This window comes from Manis pentadactyla, chromosome 1 (assembly GCF_030020395.1).
Source record: "Manis pentadactyla isolate mManPen7 chromosome 1, mManPen7.hap1, whole genome shotgun sequence".
NCBI classification, from domain to species: Eukaryota; Metazoa; Chordata; class Mammalia; order Pholidota; family Manidae; genus Manis; species Manis pentadactyla.
The window spans coordinates 10,051,354-10,070,720 of record NC_080019.1 but is presented as its reverse complement, the minus strand read 5'-3'; the positions used below and the strand labels follow the sequence as shown (position 1 = coordinate 10,070,720).

The 19,367-nt window shown below is 36.2% G+C and overlaps 1 protein-coding gene across 1 annotated transcript in view; it reads right to left on the bottom strand.

The window, feature by feature from the left end:
• Positions 1–19,367, bottom strand: part of KCTD9 (potassium channel tetramerization domain containing 9) — a 34,121-nt gene that overhangs the window by 8,064 nt on the left and 6,690 nt on the right. Inside the window, exons 2-9 of the mRNA XM_036888936.2 lie at positions 16,103–16,224; positions 14,714–14,757; positions 11,308–11,404; positions 10,634–10,692; positions 10,288–10,416; positions 6,267–6,334; positions 6,084–6,179; positions 5,199–5,348 (exon numbers count right to left, since the gene is read on the bottom strand). Coding sequence (XP_036744831.1) covers positions 5,199–5,348; positions 6,084–6,179; positions 6,267–6,334; positions 10,288–10,416; positions 10,634–10,692; positions 11,308–11,404; positions 14,714–14,757; positions 16,103–16,224 — 765 coding nt within the window. The remainder of the gene's footprint in view (positions 1–5,198; positions 5,349–6,083; positions 6,180–6,266; positions 6,335–10,287; positions 10,417–10,633; positions 10,693–11,307; positions 11,405–14,713; positions 14,758–16,102; positions 16,225–19,367) is intronic.

Here is a 19,367-nt window from a genome sequence, read left to right as displayed (position 1 = left end):
TTGGACAACCTAAAAGAAACAGATAAATTTCTAGAAACTACAGTCTACCAAGATGAAGTCAGGAAGAAACTGAACAGACCAATCACTAATAACAAGTTGAATTAGTAATCAAAAATTCCCAATAAACAAAGCTCCAAGATCAGATGGCTTCATAGGTGAATTCTACCGAACATATAAAAGAGAGTTACTATCTGTCTTTCTCAGACGATTCCAGAAAACAGAAAAGGAAGCAAAAAAAAAAACAATGCTTCTACATTCTATGAGGTTAGCATTACTCTGATAACCAAAACCAGATGAAGGCACTACAAAAACAAAAGAAACATATAGACCAATATCCCTGATGCACATGGATGCAAAAATCCTCAACAAAATATTAGCAAACCAAATACAAAATACATGAAAAGAATTCACCATGATCAAATAGGATTTATTCCAGGGATGCAAGGATGATGATTCAGTATCTGCAATCAATATTATACACCACATTAACAAAAAGAAAGATAAAAATCATAAGATCATCTCAGTAGATGCAGAAAAAGCATTTGACAAAATACAACATTCAATCCTGATGAAAACTCTTCAACAAAGTGAGAAGGACCATATCTCAACATAATAAAGGCCATATATGACAAACCCAGAGCTAACATCACACTCAATGGCAAAAAGATGAAAGCTCTAAGGTCAGGAACAAGACAAAGATGTCCACTCTCACCATTTATATTCAACATAGTACTGGAGGTCCTCACCATGGCAATGAGACAAGACAAGAGATGAAAGCCATCCAAATTGGCAAGGAAGAAGTTAAACTGTCACTATCTGCAGATGACATGATACAATTTATAGAAAACCCTAAAGGCTCTGTCAAAAAACTATTCAAATGGCCAGAAGATGATCATCAAAAAACCCCAACAAAGATCCACGCACTGCTACAGCTGTAGATGCACTCATCCCACCCGTTCCTGGACCTCCCATGGGAATGAGGAAGGAGATATCTAAGCTGGCCTGTGCATACAGTAAAACAACAAATTTGACTGGATCTATACTGTTGGAACTCAACCAAGAATTTGGAGAAGTGCAAATTGTAGCACTCCAAACTCTTACAACTACAGACTATTTACTGTTAAAAGAACATATGGCATGTGAACAGTCCCCAGGAATGGGTTGGTTTAATTTGTCTGATTTCTCTCAGACTGTTCAAGTTCAGTTGGACAATATCCACCATATCATAGATAAGTTTTCACAAATGCCTAAGGTGCCTAACTGGTTTTCTTGGTTTCACTGGAGATGGCTGGTAATTACAGGTATGCTTTGGTTATGTAACTATACTCCTATTATGTTAATGTGTGTGCGCAATTTAAGTAGTAGCTTAAAACCTATTCATGCTGAAGTTACTCTACAAGAAGATATGCCAAAGAAATAATCAATCTTCCCATGTTTTCTTCCGCCTGCTACTTCTACAGCTTTTCTTCTTCCTTCCTAATTACAACCCTTAAATAGAATTCGTGCCTCGTATCAAATTTATCGAGTATCATAATTCTTCCAAGTGGTAAAGATACCTCAAGACAAATGCTGGGCATAGAAGCCACAGGGCATAAATATGCAAAGATGTAAAAAGCTAACCTTTTCAAACAATAAGGCTTCTCTCTCACTTACCAACTTCACATTTCCCTGTATGGCCCCAGAAGATGACTGGTTAGCCAGAGACGGGTAAGATTCCTCAAGGGAGGGACAACCTAAGACAGGCACAGTCGCAGGGGTGTCATCAGGTGAGAAATTGGGGATCAACAGAGGTGAGGCTTAGAACCTCACCCCCCCTGTTCTGAGAGAAATCTTCTGCATACGTGGATGTTTTATTGCCCTGGTCTAGCTTGGATTAACACATAGTCTACAGACACACACCTGATCATCTACATTTGCTCTCTTACAACACTAAACTATGTTTTCTACCTTTATCTTGTATCTACCTACCACTTCAGCATTTTATTAAAAATAATAATAATAAAGAGAGAAATGTAGTATCCACACATAAATCAAGTATAAAAACCAAATGAGTATTCATATTTGAACTGACTGTTTAGAGTTCATAATGCATGAGCAAAACTGAAAGTTTCTGTGATGACTGCCCTTGTACTGTTCACTATGTAACTTATTCATTATGTAAGAATTTGTTCTCCATGTAAGAACTTGTTTGTTATGCCTCAGAAGATTGGAGACTGATGAAAACTAGGCTTGGGGTGGATTAATGATTGTGCATTGAGCATTGACTCCCCTATACAGAACTTTATTGTCGTTAACAATCATTTGATCAATAAATATGAGAGATGCCCTCACAAAAAAAAAAAAAAAAAAAAAGGACAGACTTCCAATGGTAAAATAAATAAGTAACCGGGATGTAATGTATAGCATAAGGAATATAGTCAAGATAATGTAACAGCTTGGTAGGGTGATAGCTGGAACCTCGAATTATGTATATAAATGTTCTACCACTGTGTTGTACACTTGAAACTAATGTAATGTAATACTGTGCGTCAACTACCCTTCAATAAAAAAATAATTATTAAAAAAAAAAAAAAAACTATTCAAATGAAGGAATGAATTCAGTAAAGTTGCATGGTACACAATCAATATACAGAAATCGATTACATTTCCATATACTAGTAATGAGCTAGCAGAAAGAGAAATTAAGAGAACAATCCCATTCATAATTACATCAGAAAGAATAAATACCTAGAAATAAGCTTAAACAAAGAGGTAAAAGACCCATACTCTGAAAACCAAAAGACACCGATGAAAGAAACTGTAGATGATGCAAGTAAATGGAAAGATACACCATGCTGATGGATTGGAAGAATAAGTTTGTTAAAATATCCACATGACCCAAAGCAATCTATAGGTTCAATGCAATCCCACTGAAATACCAGTGTTGTTTTTCATAGAAGTAGCACAAATAATCCTAAAATTTGTATGGAACCATAAAATACCCCAAATAGCCAAAGCAATCTTGAGAAAGAACAACAAAGCTGGAGGTATCATGTTCCCTGATTTTGAATGATACCACTAAGCTATGGTAATCAAAAAGTATGGTAATGGCATAAAAATAGATACACAGATCAACAGAACAGAATAAAAAGCCAGAAATGAACCCATGCTTATATGGTTAATTAACATATGAGGAGGCAAGAATAAGCAATGGGGAAAAGACAGTCTCTCCAATAAATAGTCTTGGGAAAACTGGATGGCAATATGCAAAAGAAAGATATGGCACCACTTTCTTATACCTTACACAAAAATTAACTCAAAATGGATTGAAGACCTAAACACAAGACCTGAAACCATAAAACTCCTCAAAGAAAACATAGGCTGAAAACTCTTAGACATTAGCTTTAGCAATTTTTTTCTGGATGTCTCCCCTGACAAGGGAAACAAAAGCAGAAACAAATTAAGTGGACTGTATCAAGCTATAAAGATTTTTTTAACACAGCAAAGGAAACCATCAACAAATGAAAAGGCAACCTAATACGGGAAAAGACATTTGCAAATGATTTATCTGATAAAGAGTTAATATCAAAAGATATAAAGAACTCATATAACTCAGAACCAAAATAAATAAGTAAATAACCTGATTAAAAAATGGGCAGAGGAACTGAATAGACATTTTCCAGAGAAGATGTATGGATAGCCAACAGGCAGATAAGAAGATGCTCAACATCACTAATCTTCAGGGAAATGCAAAATCAAAACCCCAATGAGGTATTACCTCACACCAGTCAGAATGGCTAGAATCAAAAGACAAGAAATAACAATTATTAGCAAGGAGGTAAAGGGTACCCTTGTGCACTGCTGGGGAAATGTAAATTGGTGCAGCCACTATGGAAAACAGTACCTAGGTCCTTCAAAAAATTACAATAGAAATACCATATGATCCAGCAATTCACTTCTGGGTATTTACATGAAAAAAATGAAAACAATCCAAAAAGGTACATGGATTAGTGTTTATTGCAGTGCGTCTCTGTTTATTGTAGTGTTATTTCAACAACCAAGATATGGAAGCAACCTAAGTGTCCACCAATAGATAACAGATAAAGAGGACTTCATACATATACAAAATGGAATATTAATCAGCCATAAAAAGAATGAATTCTTGCCATCTGCGACACCATGGATGGACCTAGAGGATATTATGCTGAATGAAATAAGACAGTAGAGAAACACAAATACTATATGCTTTAACTTAAGTGTGGGATCTAAAAAAAAATAAACAAGCAAACAAAAAAACAAAAACAGTAACAGACTCAGATACAAATACAGAAAACAAAATGATGGTTGCCAGAGGGGAGGTGGGTAGGGGTATGGGTGAAATAGTTGAAGCGGATAAAGAGGTACAAACTTGTGGTTACAAAATAAATCACAGGGATGAAAAGTAATGCATGGGGAATAATTGAAAACTTCAAGAAACATTTATTCAGTGACTACTAAAAGCATGGTACTGTTTTAAGTGTTCTTAATTTAAACATGGGCCTTGGTATTAAGGTACTTAAAGTTGTTAGAAATTAGTAGATTTCACTGTTGGCTCTGCATATATCCTTTAACTCCAAATTAACACAGGTAATTGTTACATAAATACATGCATATACACACAGTATGCATAAATACATGTATATATATATGTATAGACACACACGTCCATGTGTGTACATGTTTATATACAAACATACACGTTAACACATACATATATATATATATATATAGTCAGAGGGAGAGCTAGTGAGATGCTAACTTATACAGATTGATGCATACCATGTTTATTTCAAAATATCTCTGCCAAATACCTCTAGAGCAATAACATTTTCCACTCCAGAAATGCAGCTAGATTTCAAAGGTCCTTTCCAGCCTTAACCTAATAATTCACTTAAAATAGAAGTCCTGATAAATAAAGTGCACTATTTAAAGAGATTGGTATCTAATTTGATGATTTAATTTCTTATTAGCTGCTAAACCTTTCAGACCTATGTTTATAAAGGCTATCCAAGTTGCAAAACCAACACATTTCACTTGCGAGCTTTTAATTTTATTGTCAACTTAGTAAATTACCTGTTTTCAAGTAAAATCTCTACTAGGAGACATGTAATTTCTGTTTTTTGAGACTGTCCAATATACTAAAAGTTTAATTTTCTCTTGTAACCAAAAATGATTCTTACATCAAGCACTGATCCAGAGAGATCAGCTCGTTCAAGATTTGCACAGCAGAGATTAGCATGTGCAAGATTGCAGCGGCTTAAATTGGCCATCTTGAAGTTAATGTATCGAAGGTCCAAACGAGAAAGATCAGCACCACTGAAGTTTAAACCCTAAGATTAAAAAGCACAAATTGTCACAATATTTAAACCATCTGTTGTATTAAATTTAATTACTATAGCTAACCATCAAGGTTTTTAGAAGCAACTGGCAGTTCAGTCAATTGGAGTTTATTACAAACTATGATCAAATGGAACTTAGATGCATAAAATCAGTGTCCTTAATGGGTTCTTAGTAAAGGAAGCTCTATTTACACATAACACTAGAATGCAGTCTGGCTATGCCTCACTTATGTGCACAAGTTTCTAAAGAGGGATCTTTGTTAGCCATGTACTTGTTGGTAAGTATTATTTTTATACCATGTACTTGTTGGTAAGTATTATTTTTACACATATTTCATAAGTATTCAATAATTCAAGACAGTTTTATTTTTAGAAAGTGAGCATTGTGGTTTTTTAAACTCTTTAATGCTGTAATATATAAAAGTATCTGCCACTGACTGGCCGCACATAACAATGGTACAAACAATTGACTTTGTATTTTAATTGCTGCAATTCGTATGCATTACTCAAAAACTGCTTCATGAGGCATAATTAGATAGTAAAAAAGGCTATTACATCTCTTTTTTGCTAACCATTGTGGGATTAAATCAATGCTATGGTTCGTAATTAAATTATATCTTGCATGAAAAAGGAAAACAAGGCAAAAAAAGAATCCTACAGGAATATAAAACTTTACTCACAGATTTGCTGAGACATGTAACTCATGTAAAAGTATGTTTTAATTACCTGGCAACGCAACTCTGATTTGGTTGGAGTGGCGAGCAGAAATCGGACAAATTCCTTTCGAGATATTGGTGAATGATCCTCTGGTGGCTGCGAATTCTTGAGAAAGGTATTAAGAAATTAGTGGAGCATTTTGGGAGACAGCTACACTAAATGTAGTACTGGCTAATGTAAAAAGAGCCTTACCTTTATTGCCACTTCTAGGTGTTCAATCAGTGAGTCAATACCAAAAAATCTGGCTTCTTCCAGCACACCTATCACAATAAAAGTGATTCAGCTTTGACAGAAAAGTATTCATTTTAGTTTTTATAGCCTTCTTTATGTTAAATCCTCACAATAGAAGTGAAATTCAACAAGTAGCCTATCTTCAATGTAAAAGGAAAAAAAAAAACTAATGTTTGGAACATATATATAGAATTTTAAAAAATATTTGTTGTTAAAACAAATTCGTTTTTCTTAATAGTTTACATTCACCCAAAGGAAAAAATGGAAAATTAATGAAAGCCTTCCATATTTCAAAATTATTTCTGAAAATTAAATAGGCCACAGGCAAAAAAATCCTAATATCATACATTTCTAAAATAATTGATAAAGTGATTTGATTGTGAATCCAATAATAAATGATTAGTCCATCTAATCTAACATTTCACTGACTTTTTCAGTGGAGCAGATTGACTACGTTTGTCACAAATATCTTTTACTTACCAAATCAGGATATTATAAAATGAATAAAAGTAAGTCAGCTTCAAAACAAAAGTAAAAAAGCATAATTCAGAAACCTTTCTTACAGGACAGTCAATTTTTAAAAAAGATTTCCAAATGATAAAAGGGATTTTATCTATCATTTACTTTTCTTACTTCAGTAAAAAAAAAATCTGTACTTTCTCTAATATGTATACTTGCTCACATTTGTTAATAAACATCTTCATCAGAGTATGTGGGAATAAATTGGAATCCATTCTCCTTTAAAAGAAGACCTCAGTCATTCAGAGGGCTGAGTCTAATGTTAAAAAACTACTAAGGCCTCAGGAATTAAAAAGAAGTAAGATACATAATCCCTCCTTTCAAATGGTTCCAAGACAGTAAGTGTAATTATATGCAGATACAGAAAACCACAGCAATTAATTGTCCAGGAGGATTATGATCTTTTCTGGTAAAGTCCAACTCCACTTCCAATATTCCAATTGCAAAAGAAAGGTCATCCGATGGACAGCACGTTACGCAGGAGCTGCTCACGCCCAACACACTTTCCAGTCCACGGCAGAGAGGCCACTTCTCTGGATTCCTCACGCAGGGGTAGCTCCACTCCCAAATCTGCCCCTGAGAGAAACTCATCGTACAAGGGGTTCTGGCAGCCCCGCTCTCAGCACACTGAGACCTCCTGAGTAAATGAGAGCCTCCTGGGGAATGTGGTAAGGATTTTTTTTTTCCGAGTTCTAGGTTCAGAACTAAGCTTTAAAACTTCCAGAAAAGCCTTATACATACAAAAGGCACCTATGGGAGGTGGTTGAGGAAAGGAAGTAATATTTAGCATATTTTGTTAGTACCAGTAAGACCTGGATTTGAATCCCAGCTGTCATTCGCGACCTTTCAATTTTTTTTCTTAATTATGGTATCATTGATATACAATCTTATGAAGGTTTCACATGAGCAACATTGTGGTTATACCTTTACCCATATTATCAAGTCCCCCCCCCACCCCTTGCAGTCACTGTCCATCCACATAGTAAGATGCTATAGAGTCACTACTTGTCATCTCTGTGCTATGCCGTCTTCCCTGTGACTCCTCTATATTATGTGTGCTAATCATAATGCCCCTCAATCCCCTTCTCCCTCCTTCCCCACTTACCCTCCCCTACCCCTCCCCTTTGGTAACCGCTAGTCCCTTCTTGGAGTCTGTGAGTCCGCTGCTGTTTTGTTCCTTCAGATTTGTGTTGTTGTTATACTCCACAGATGAGTGAAATCATATGGTATTTGTCTTTCTCTGCCTGGCTTATTCACTGAGCATAATACCCTCTAGCTCCATTCATGTTGTTACAAATGGTAGGATTTGTTTTTTTTAATGGCTGAATAATATTCCATTGTGTATACGTACCACATCTTCTTTAGCCATTCATCTACTGATGGACACTTAGGTTGCTTCTCTATCTTGGCTATTGTAAATAGCACTCACTACCTTTTTCATTAAAAGCAACTTAATTTCTCTCTTAACTAAAGTTTCCACATTTGTGAAATGGGGATACTATTACCTTCCTCTACCTTCCTGAAAAAGTTGTCAGAAGTATTTAAAAGATAAGCATATATATTATCTGGTATGATTCCTGTTACCTAGTAGTTCCTCAATAAAATGATCACCATGATTATTATCAAATTGTATATTTTCTAACATTTAAGACCATTCTCCTTTTACTATATCAAACTGGGGTTCAGAAAATCCATGTTAATTTCAGGGAACTAAATATTGAAGTACTAGGAAAGTTCTCAAATTAGCAGAATATAATTAGACTGAGGAGAGATTTAGCTAGGGGGTAGGGAAAGATGACTTAAGTCGGGGAAAGAAGGCTTTAAAGACAGAAGAAAAAGAAGATAGGATTCATGATTCAAAAGGAAGAAGCGAAGGTCACTGAAGGCACGGAACAAAAGAAATAACGAAGGTAAGCGAAAACATACTGATGAAAGCACACATGAGGAAGAGCAAGAAATAATGTCATTTCAGTAAGTGGGAGGAAGCTAAATATTTTACTGTAGGTTACTTTAAAGTGTGTAAATACTTGGGGCAAGCTGTAGCCAATGTTAAGAGTTTGAATGGAAACTGTACTAATGGAAAACTTCATAAAATGAGTCCAGTAGAGAGCTCTGCTTGCTGAGCAACTGAATAAGAGTGAGTAACTGTGAGAAAGATGACAAAGGGAGAGCAGGTACAGCTTGGGAACAGCCCGCACGGCTGAAGCCTGAGATACCACGGGTATGTTATTTCTGATGTGATTTCCTAGGCAAGGAGGATATGAAATGCTATCAACGATAGCAGGAAAAATTAGAAAAGAGCCCACAGGGCACTAAAGCTGAAGTTTAAAATGTACTCAGGAAACGGTGGCCATTAGAGTGAACAACAGCAGGGATACATGTGCCTGAAAGAAGGACCTGTGCAAGAGAGGGTCACTGGTTATGTTTATAATATTAATTCCTGCAGGACGACTAAAATAAAAAATGGGTTATAAAGGGTTTGAAGCAACTGTTGACAGAGGTAAAAAATAGAAAAGCAACAAGAATTTAGGTATGAATAGTTATAGAACTAGATGAAAGGGTCAACTAATGTCATTTTTTGCAATTGGTAAGCTTTAAAGGTGATATAAAATTAAATACAGCAACAACGGAAGTTATTGAGTGTTCTGTATTTTACTACAGCGATTGTAAGCTGGCAACCCCCACATTTCTTCGGATGAGGGTGGCATGTAGTGTTTTCAAAATCAGAAGATTTCACATAAAGTTTTAGTCTTTAGCTTTTCTTTAAAGATCAAGGCTCTGGCACCCTCAGTCCACACACCCACACTCAACAGTCTGTGGAAGCTGAGTAGGATAATGCCCTCAAGACCACCACACTCCCCACCACTCGTCAACTCAGACCAAACTCAGTCTCTTGGAGGATGGTGGGCTTTGAATATATAACCACCGCACACGGGCTTGTCTACATCATCCATGAACCTCCACAGGAATCTTGTGATGTAGGCAGGGATGAGTGCATTTTAAACACCGAGTTTTCAAAAGGGACTCAGACTTTCCCAAGTTAATCTTCTAGTAAGTTGTAGAACTGAGATCCTAAATCAGTCATAGGATTCCAAAGTGTAATTTTCTCTCTTGACCACTCTACTTCTCAATATAATAGGAATATCCATTACTTGAAGCCAAGCCACAGTCACAGTTAAAAAAAAAAAAATTTAAAGTCCTTTGTGTTAACATCCAAATATATTTAGAATCTAAAATCAGAAGGTATATGTTGGACATATACCTGTACTATGTAAAGACTATCCATCTGCACCTTATCTATTTCTATGCCTATATATACTCACATACATGAACAAATATTTAGTTTTGTAAATGGAGAAGATATACTTTCATTTTATAAAAACATACTACATTACTAAGCAAGGAAAAACAAAATAAAAATCCCAAACTTAAAAAAATGGGAGGAATTATATTGAAAACTCACCCAATAAATTAATGCCATCATTTACAATGAGCTGTCCGTGACGCAAGTAGTTCAAAATGGGTTCAAAGTACTCAGGACTTCGGTCAATTAAGAAAGCTCCTCTATGATCTTGTTTATTTCCCCAGACACCTGTGTAACCATTAAAATGAAGTGTCCCCCACCCCCCCACAAAAAAAAACGAAAAAGCAAAGTTAGAAATTCATGGAAGAAAAATTGTGTAATATACCAGTAAGTTTTTACTCTTGTAAAAATTATTGATAGCATTAAAAAGCACAGGACAGGAGTTATAAAGTCAATAGAGCTACAAGACATCGCACAAAGTGTGCAAACAATGTGTTGCACTCACCTTTGTCCTTAAACATGTGGGCCAGCATGCTGTCAGGTTCTTTGTTCACTAAAGTGCTCCTAAGAATTCAGGGAAAAAAATTGATTTCTCCATTTGTCTTTATAAACAAACATATTTTTAAGTCAAGAGTATACTTGATCCCAGCTGCTCTCTCAAAAAGACGCATGCTATAGCCTGGAAGGAGTGATGCTGGGAAACAAAAACGTGCAGTAAGTTGCCATTTATCAAAATCCCTTCTAATCTGGCACTTCCTTTGATTTAAATATTGTTTTACTTTCCTTTAACTTAACCAGAAAGCTACCCTTCTAGCAAGCTATTATGCCACAATATTGGTGATCTTAACTTACATTTTTCTTATCCCTTTAATATAAGCAGTAGCAGCCTCTATAAATTTGAATATTGTTAATTTTACTTGTGTGTCTCTTACTCTGTATCTAAAAACATGTTTTAAAACACTGAGTTCACACTTTTCATGCTTTCTCTGGAATGACTCGTGAATCATTTGTCTACTCCTTTTTTGTAGGAAAAACCCTCTAAAAATGGTTTTAGATCACAAAGTGTATTTAAGCAATGTTGGAATATCTTCTAAGACAGTCATCAAACTGAAGGAAAGAACCAACCATATGTAGGGCCCCCCAACACAGGCACACACACACACACGCGCACGCACCTACCGTGTGGTTGTAAAGTACCGCCCTCCAACGTTTAATGTCAGCCAGTCTGTGTGAGATCCTGACAACCCTTCAGGTTGTTTAGAGTCTGCCTGAGGATCTAGAGATGACATGTAGAAAATAATACAAACACTGAGTTGGGGATTTGGGGAAGAGGGCAAAAGCATAACTCTTAAAATTACAAACACACATGAAAGCATAGCCAGAGCGACTATCACAGTGAAGCCCGCACCATACAGCAGTTAAAATAAAACTAGGTGATAAGCTATTCCCACCGACACTCACAGACAGAAGGGCAGCATGGGATCAGCACCTGACAGAAGGAGCTGAGAGAAAACACAGGGTATGTGATGAACCTTCAAATTCCAAAGTCATCTACAATATTCACTTCAAAGCTCAGCAAGTCTATTTGAGAACAGCAGAAAGAAAGCAGGAGGTGTATGCCCACTCCAACTGTGGGTAATGCCAGGGGTTTACAGGAAGATCTGAAGAGGCTGGAAATGAACTCTCAAAATCACCAGCCAGAGCATCCTCCCAGGACAAAGCCATACTGAGGTTAAGGTAAGATGTTCAGAAAAGTGGCAAGTTGAACAGACCAGAGCAACAGGAACAAAAGAAAAAGGAGTCCAGATGGAAGTCAAGAAGGCCCAACAGAACCAGAACATGTCAGAAGGTGACTTCCTTATTTTTTAATACTTCACAAAAACAAGACAGAAAAAAAGGGAACTGTAGAGCCATGAAATTAGAAAAACTTCCCTAAGATTGGCCCTTCTTTCTCAAGTTAAGGAACACTAATTTCAAGTAAAGATGAGCAACAGAAAATCCTATGCAAAATTTCTGGAAGAATAAGAAGAATCATGGCCCTAAAGATAATGAACATGTGCCAGAATAAAACACTTACCAAATAGGTAAAAACTGTAATTTAATATTCTAAACCATGCTAAAAGAAGTAAATAATGCAGTATGTGAAAAAAAAACAACATAAACCAGAATAAAAAAATTCAGCAATGAAGCAAGAGAATTCAAGAAGGAATTAGAAATATCAGAGTTCATAAACAAAACAGATAACGCTATAAAAGGGAAATAACAGATGAGAAACAGGGAAGTTTTAAAAATCAAAGAGTAATGAAGAGAGAGATGAAAAAGATTCAACAGATTTCAAACACGGCAGACAAGCGTAGATCCATCAGAGGCCGGAAAGTAGAAAATCAACTCAAGGGAAGGAATCAACCCAACTTAAGAATTCAAAACAACTTTTCTGAATTTAAGAAAAAGAAGGTTTGAAACTATGTTATTGAAAGGGTCCACCACATTCCTGGGAAAATCAACCTAGAACACCCAGAAATAGTCTGCTAAAATTATTTTACTTACCTAGAATATTAATAAACCTTTAAGAAATATTACACTTAAAGAGAATAATTAAGAATAATAATAAACCTTTAAGAAACTTAAAGGTTTCCTTTGGGAAACCTAGGAAAAATAATCACTTCTGACAGATCAGATTTTTTGACATTGACACTTTATGACAAATAAAATGTTGTGACATATTTCAGATATTTAAAGGAAGATGTGAACCAAGGATGTTTTTAACAGCTTAACTGAGGTACAACTGATATACAATAAACTATACATCATTTAAGTTTACGACTTGTTAAGTTTTGATGTATGATTTTATATCTAGCCAAACTGACTTTCAAGTAGAGAAGCCACAAACTTATTAACATGCAAAATGTCAGAGAAAATTTTTCTTCCTGTAACTTCCTTATAAAGAGTCTACTAGAGAGCAAGTTTCACTCAACCTCTGGAGGCATCAATGCTTGGAGGTAAGCATTAAATATACTTGAAGGAGCAGAAAACTAAGACAGTTTTAAGGGAAACAGCACAGTAAATAATATTCTGAGAGTATAGAAACAATTATTTTTTATGTAATAGAAGAAAGGAAAGAGCATAACTAAAAAAATGTTTAACTGTGTTTAATAGTCATATTGGGATTGTTACTGACACTTTTATGTGTGCTTTGTGTAGGATGAAGTAAATGAGTCATCATGTGACATTACAACTGTATCACTCCCTCTGTCCCCGAAGACCCGTATCACTGATGTGTCAGAAATGAGACAAAGATGCAAGACATAAGTTAGAGAAAAGTCTTAAAATCCTGATTATAAGCCAAAGTATTGGCATGAACCCATGAGATAGTTTATCTATCTATAGGTTATATGTAATATAAAACTTTGTGTCATGCAATGTATTATATATAAATTTTATCTCTAGCCAGCTGTTTTTTTCCAGCTCTGTCCACCAAAAGCCAAGGAACATTGGTGAGCCAGCAGCAGCGAGCCCCCCCCCCACAGCACCTAGACTGTGTCTTGAGATAATTTTCCATGGAAAGAAATACTGGCTTCTTGGGAAAAACACCAACCTGGATCTAGGATAGGAGAAGTGTAAGTTTTAAACACCTTGTTATTCTAGATAGTAAGGAGGCTAAAAGGACTAACGGGGTTACGGTAAAGGACTTGAAGAGCTTTCCAGTGGCCAAAAGTAAAATAATCTAGGCATCGATAAGCAGAGTATGAAAACTTACCAAATACTAAATTGATCGCTTTTTATTTTGTGGTTTGCATGTATGTATGAAATGAGCAGTTAAGTGACCACTGCCTGCCAACCGCTCTATGAGGCTAACGGATTAAAGAAGATGAGAAAAGATGTCTGCTCACAGTTTTAAGGCAGAGGCAGGGAAGAGAGCGCGTTTCTGAGTTGGCAACTGCCTGAGCCATGATTCTGAGAACTACCTCCACTCACCAAATACAATTAGTACGATGGCTTAAAAAATACTTAAATATTTAGGGTGGTCATTAAGAATATTTACTTCTTTAAGCCTTAGGCTCTTTTGAGATGCACCACTGTATAAGCCCTTTTCCAAATCAAAGGGTAGTGTGTGTATGTGTGCATGTGTGTGTGCTGGTACCAAGTCATTTTTGACTGATTTGACCACTGAGAATGACTGTCAGATACCACGTAGGTAAGCCGTTCATGCTCAATGTAACATGACACTGAAGAGAAATTCTGACAACTATTATCAAAGAGAAAGTTTCGAAAACAAAGTTGTTGTTTCTAAAGTTAAAACTGCCCTATCATGTCATATTTAATGACTATGTGCACATCCAGAGCACTTTAAAGGCATGAAAAAGATGAGACATCCATACTAAAATATGACCGTGTAATTCAAATTAAAAATTTACCTTAACACACACACCCAATGCAGAAATCGAAAGAGCTATGAAGATCTGAATACTGCCACAAGGTATTTTTTAATGTTAAGTTTACTTAGTAAGCCCATGTGAAATATTTGCCATTTCACTTTTTTTTTTTATGTTGGCAGACAAAATTGGCTTTTAAGGAAGTCACTTACCAATAAATGGTTCTCCTTCACACACAAACAAAACATCATCATCCCTGGGGAAATCAAATTTAAAAAGCCACCATCAAAATCCAGAAATCACATTAATTATGTGTTGACTAAAGGAACTATTTCTTAGAATTATGTAGAAGATAGGTTTTGTTATCAATCTATTTTGCAAAGAAGTTGTCCAAGTTGCCAGTGCTTTGCTTAACCCCTGACTTATCTGTCTTTGGATTTAAATTCAAGTAAGATCCTGCATATGAAAGTAATTATGAAACGGAAAAAACAAAACCCAAACCAAACCCACTATACCAATGATGTGAATTTAGTTTCTTATCAGTTGAAAAATGTACAGTTATGCTCAAAGGATGTGATTAAAGCCAAAGTCAACTCTTCTTTTTTTACTTTAATTCTACAATACTAAATAAATAACTGGGGCTTTCTCCCAAATCAGTTACTAAATCTAAGATGAACATTCTTGGAAGTAACTCTGCTGTAAACACCTACCATACCCCCAAATGTAAATGATTACACATAATTTGAAATTCCAGATTATAGTGTATGTCCTCCTCCCCTATCTCACCCAACCCCACGACCAAATGACCAGAGATTGTAGTGTGAAGCATGAATTATTAACAGGTAGATCTTTTATAGTTCAGAAAGCTTCAGTTGTTAACCTTCTGGGTTGTAGAAACTTATTTGCTATAAGACATAACAGTTACACATTGAATTTTTCCTAGAAGTAGTCTGTGTTTCTTAAGGAGAAATTTAGATTGATATAAATCATTCAACAATGTAGCTTGATTATCCATAGAAACTGAAAGAAGCTGGGAAATCCTAAAAAACTACAAAATTCTCATTTATTGGGATTTTAAATCTACTATTTTTTAAGTTTACCTTCTTTTCTACTTGCTCACCATGCCAGTTAACTTCTTAAGACTAGTATGGAAATTTCTTTTCTTCTCAATGAATGCTACTTAAAATTCTATCTTATTTAGCAAGTTTTCACCAAAGTAGGTCTCTGTAATGTTTACAAAATTCAGTGCATTCTTAGGAAATGAACCATAAGCAGGAGCACATAAAATTAAAGAGATCAATTAGATTTCAAACATTAAAAAATACGTCTTAATAGATCCATCTCTAGTAACACAAAGAAATTCCTCACAGCCATACATGACCTCTGCAAAAAGATTATCAGTGTATTGGAATGTACTGAGAGTTTTCTATCTGATCAATACACCATAAGTCCAAATAATTTAAATTCCAAAGAGCAAGTTCTAGGCAATCATTTGTCAAAATCCTGTTTTGTCAACAGTGATTAAACTACCGCTTAAGGAAAACAGCAGAGCACCAAGAAGCTGAGGACACACTGTAGACGGCTGATAAAAAGATGGTTACCTGATCAAAGCAATATCATCAATCAGTCCACCTTTCCCATTATACACACTGGTGGCTTTTATGCCGAGTTTACTGCTGGCCACAGAAAGCAAATCAGACAAAGTTCCATATACAGCAACCACCTGTAAATACACCAGATTAATTTGAACAACTTATACGAATTTCCTCACAAATTATAAACCACCACACCATCAAAAGGATGAAAAAACTCAGATTACCATATAAAAGGAGATTTGAGGAGGTTCTTAGTAGTACCCCTTTTTTTCCCTTTGACTTGAATATTGGTGCCTAACATTGCTGGAATCCAAAACTAAAGAATAGGAAATGATCTCTGACTAAAAACAGTCTACAATCTTAAGATATATTAAATTGTCTGGTTCTGCAGACAGACAGACCTACACCTGACCTGAGATTCTGACATTTTCTGGCTCTCTGCTTGAGACAAATAGTTTTTGTGCTTCTCTTAATGCTTCTGTTACTTTAACTAGAAATGAAGAAAACAGTTGCACTTACATCAGGTTATCATGAGGCTAAAATGAGTTCATACACAGTAAGAGCTCAGCTAAGTGCCTGAGACCTACTAAGTCTTTATGATGTTTATACATCACCCCTTTATGATTTTAAAAATAGGAATGATTTACTATTTATTGTAATTTACTACAACTACCACACGAAAGGTGACAACTTCCCCCTGCATTTAATTCTTCAATAACTACTTATTTCATAAAAGCTGGATTTTAGCTAACATTCTAAACACAGCAAATAGCTGGGTTATAATGAATTGATCTATCTTGCTTTAAATCAGGCAGAGTCTGATGTATGTGCAGGATACATGCAATTGCCTAAGTTGGGGTTGAGGATCTCTACATGTGGAGAGTTTTTTACTTGTGTCATAATTTTAACTATGGGTTCCCACTAATAGAGTTGTTCAGTTGCACCCACTAGTAGAGTTGTTCAGTTGCACCATTATCAGGATCTCTGAAAGTTATGCATAAAAAGTAGACGAGGAGCTGAACGTGAAGCAGGAACAGCCAGTTGACTTCCTACAGGACACGGGATAAAGGTGCCACATGAATGGGAACAGGAGCCGGGCCTTTGTTCACTAGCAACTGGAGTATGGTAGGCACTGGATTTTTATGTAAATAAGTGAAAGGAATAACAGGGTTTTTGCTAATGTGGGAGTGGCCACCTTTCAACAGCAGAGTTCTGATTCCAGCTGCTTTCTCTTGGATCATGAAAGCTAAGGCCAGAGAAGTGTTGCAAGCTGGGGCACTTTGGGGAACGGTTTTGGCAAGCACAATTTAAAGGAAACTAGGTGAATTATTAAAAATAATGATGAGCACAAGGGCCCACAGACAGATCAGTGTGTAAACAAAATGTGGTCTACCCACAGACAATGGAATATTTTCAGCCCTAAAAAAGGCAGGCAATTCTGATACATGCTGCAACCTGGATGAATCTTAAAAACATTATGCTAAGTGAAATAATCCAGTCACAAAAAAGGACAAATATTGTGATTCCACTTACATGAGGTACTTAGAACAGGCAAATTCGTAGAGACAGAAAGTAGGATAAAAGTTAGCAGGGGAGCAGGGGGCGGGATGGAGAGTTACTGCTTAATGGGTAGTTTCTGTTTGGAGTGATGAAAAAGCTTTGGAAATAAATAGTGGTGAGGTTACACACATTATGTACTTATGTCAATGAACTGTATATTTAAAAATGGTGAAAATGGGAACTTTCATGTTACATATGAGTCATCACTTATACCATGATGAAAAACTGAACACAAAGCCCTTGGCACAGTGTCCTGCACAGGGCAGACATGCCATAAAGGACTGAAGCCTGAATAAACTGTGTGCCCATTATTTTCCATCATGTTTCCCCTGTGTAATAGAGCCTGGAATTCTAACCGCTCCTGCAGATACACGCACGGTCTTGGGAGAAGAGAGTACACAGGCATTATGTAGAGTAAATGGGGTTGTGTTAAGGCAGAGGCATGCAGAGAGAAAACAGACAGAAGAAGGAAGCAGCTAAAGTGTCAAGCTGAGCAAAGCAGCCGCTGAGACCCCTGCAGCCTGGGAGCCACTGGGGAGGGTGAGGCTTTTTGACACAGTTGTGAGATACTAAGAATTTTCTAAAGTATTCTCTCATTTATCTGTGCTTCCTGTATTTCTTTACATGCCTTTATTCGCCTGACGTTATCCCTCCTCCCCTTGTTAACCAACTTTCTCCCATCAGCGTTTTTCAATTCTCTGCCTCAATCGGCCAAAGCATAAAATGCATGGAAATGAAATTTCTCTCTTTATATCATACACCTGCATTTAAATATTAGAGCGTAACACTTGATATGTTTTTTTTTTCAAAAATCCATCTAAAAGTGCTTTTCCTACTTCCACATGATTAATTCTTCCTGTGGGTCAGTTCTTTCTAATGAAAATATAGGCTACCCACCATGTTCTAAAGCTGCGCTGTCCAATTTGGAAGCCACTGGCTATATGAGGCTATTTAAGTTTTAACTTACTAAAAGTAAATAGAAGTTAAAAGTTGATCAGTTACACTGGCCGTATCTCAAATGTTCAGCACCTACACTGGTGTCCATATTAAACGGCACAGATAGGGAGTATTCCCATCATCCCAGAAAGTTATGTTGCACAGTGCTGCTTCAAAGAGCGGAATAAAGCAAAAACAAAGATCTATTTTAATTCTGTCAGGCTTAACCATGACATGGGAATCCACAGCAACAAGGCGATGAGTCCAACTCAGAACCTGTTGGCTGTTTCATATGGAGGGTTGAATAGTTGCAATCTTCCCTGCCTACTGCATTGAAGTCAAATTTGACTGCAATTCTCAGGGCAATCAGAACACAACAGGCATTTTTTGTAGGTTGTAAAACTACTAAGGAGCACATTCTAGGTCTAAATTGAGTCTAACTTTATCACCTAAGTCAGCACTAGCATAGCATCAAACACAATTTATCATTTCACCACATATTTCCCAACCTGACTTTCTATCTAGATTGTAAAGGTTTAATGATAAAGTTTAATGTGTAAAAATCTGTGAATATAGGCAGCCAATTATCCTGGCAATGCTGATGAGCATCACCGAAGAAGTACATCGCTGTGAGAACCCCCTTCCCTCCGACATCCAAGAAATAACCTCAGCCGGTTTAAAAAGAATCCACTGAAATGTTCATCACCAGATTTATATAGTATGCCTCTGACAAATATTTCTTGACTATTAGGTGAAATTTTCATGGCTTTCAAAG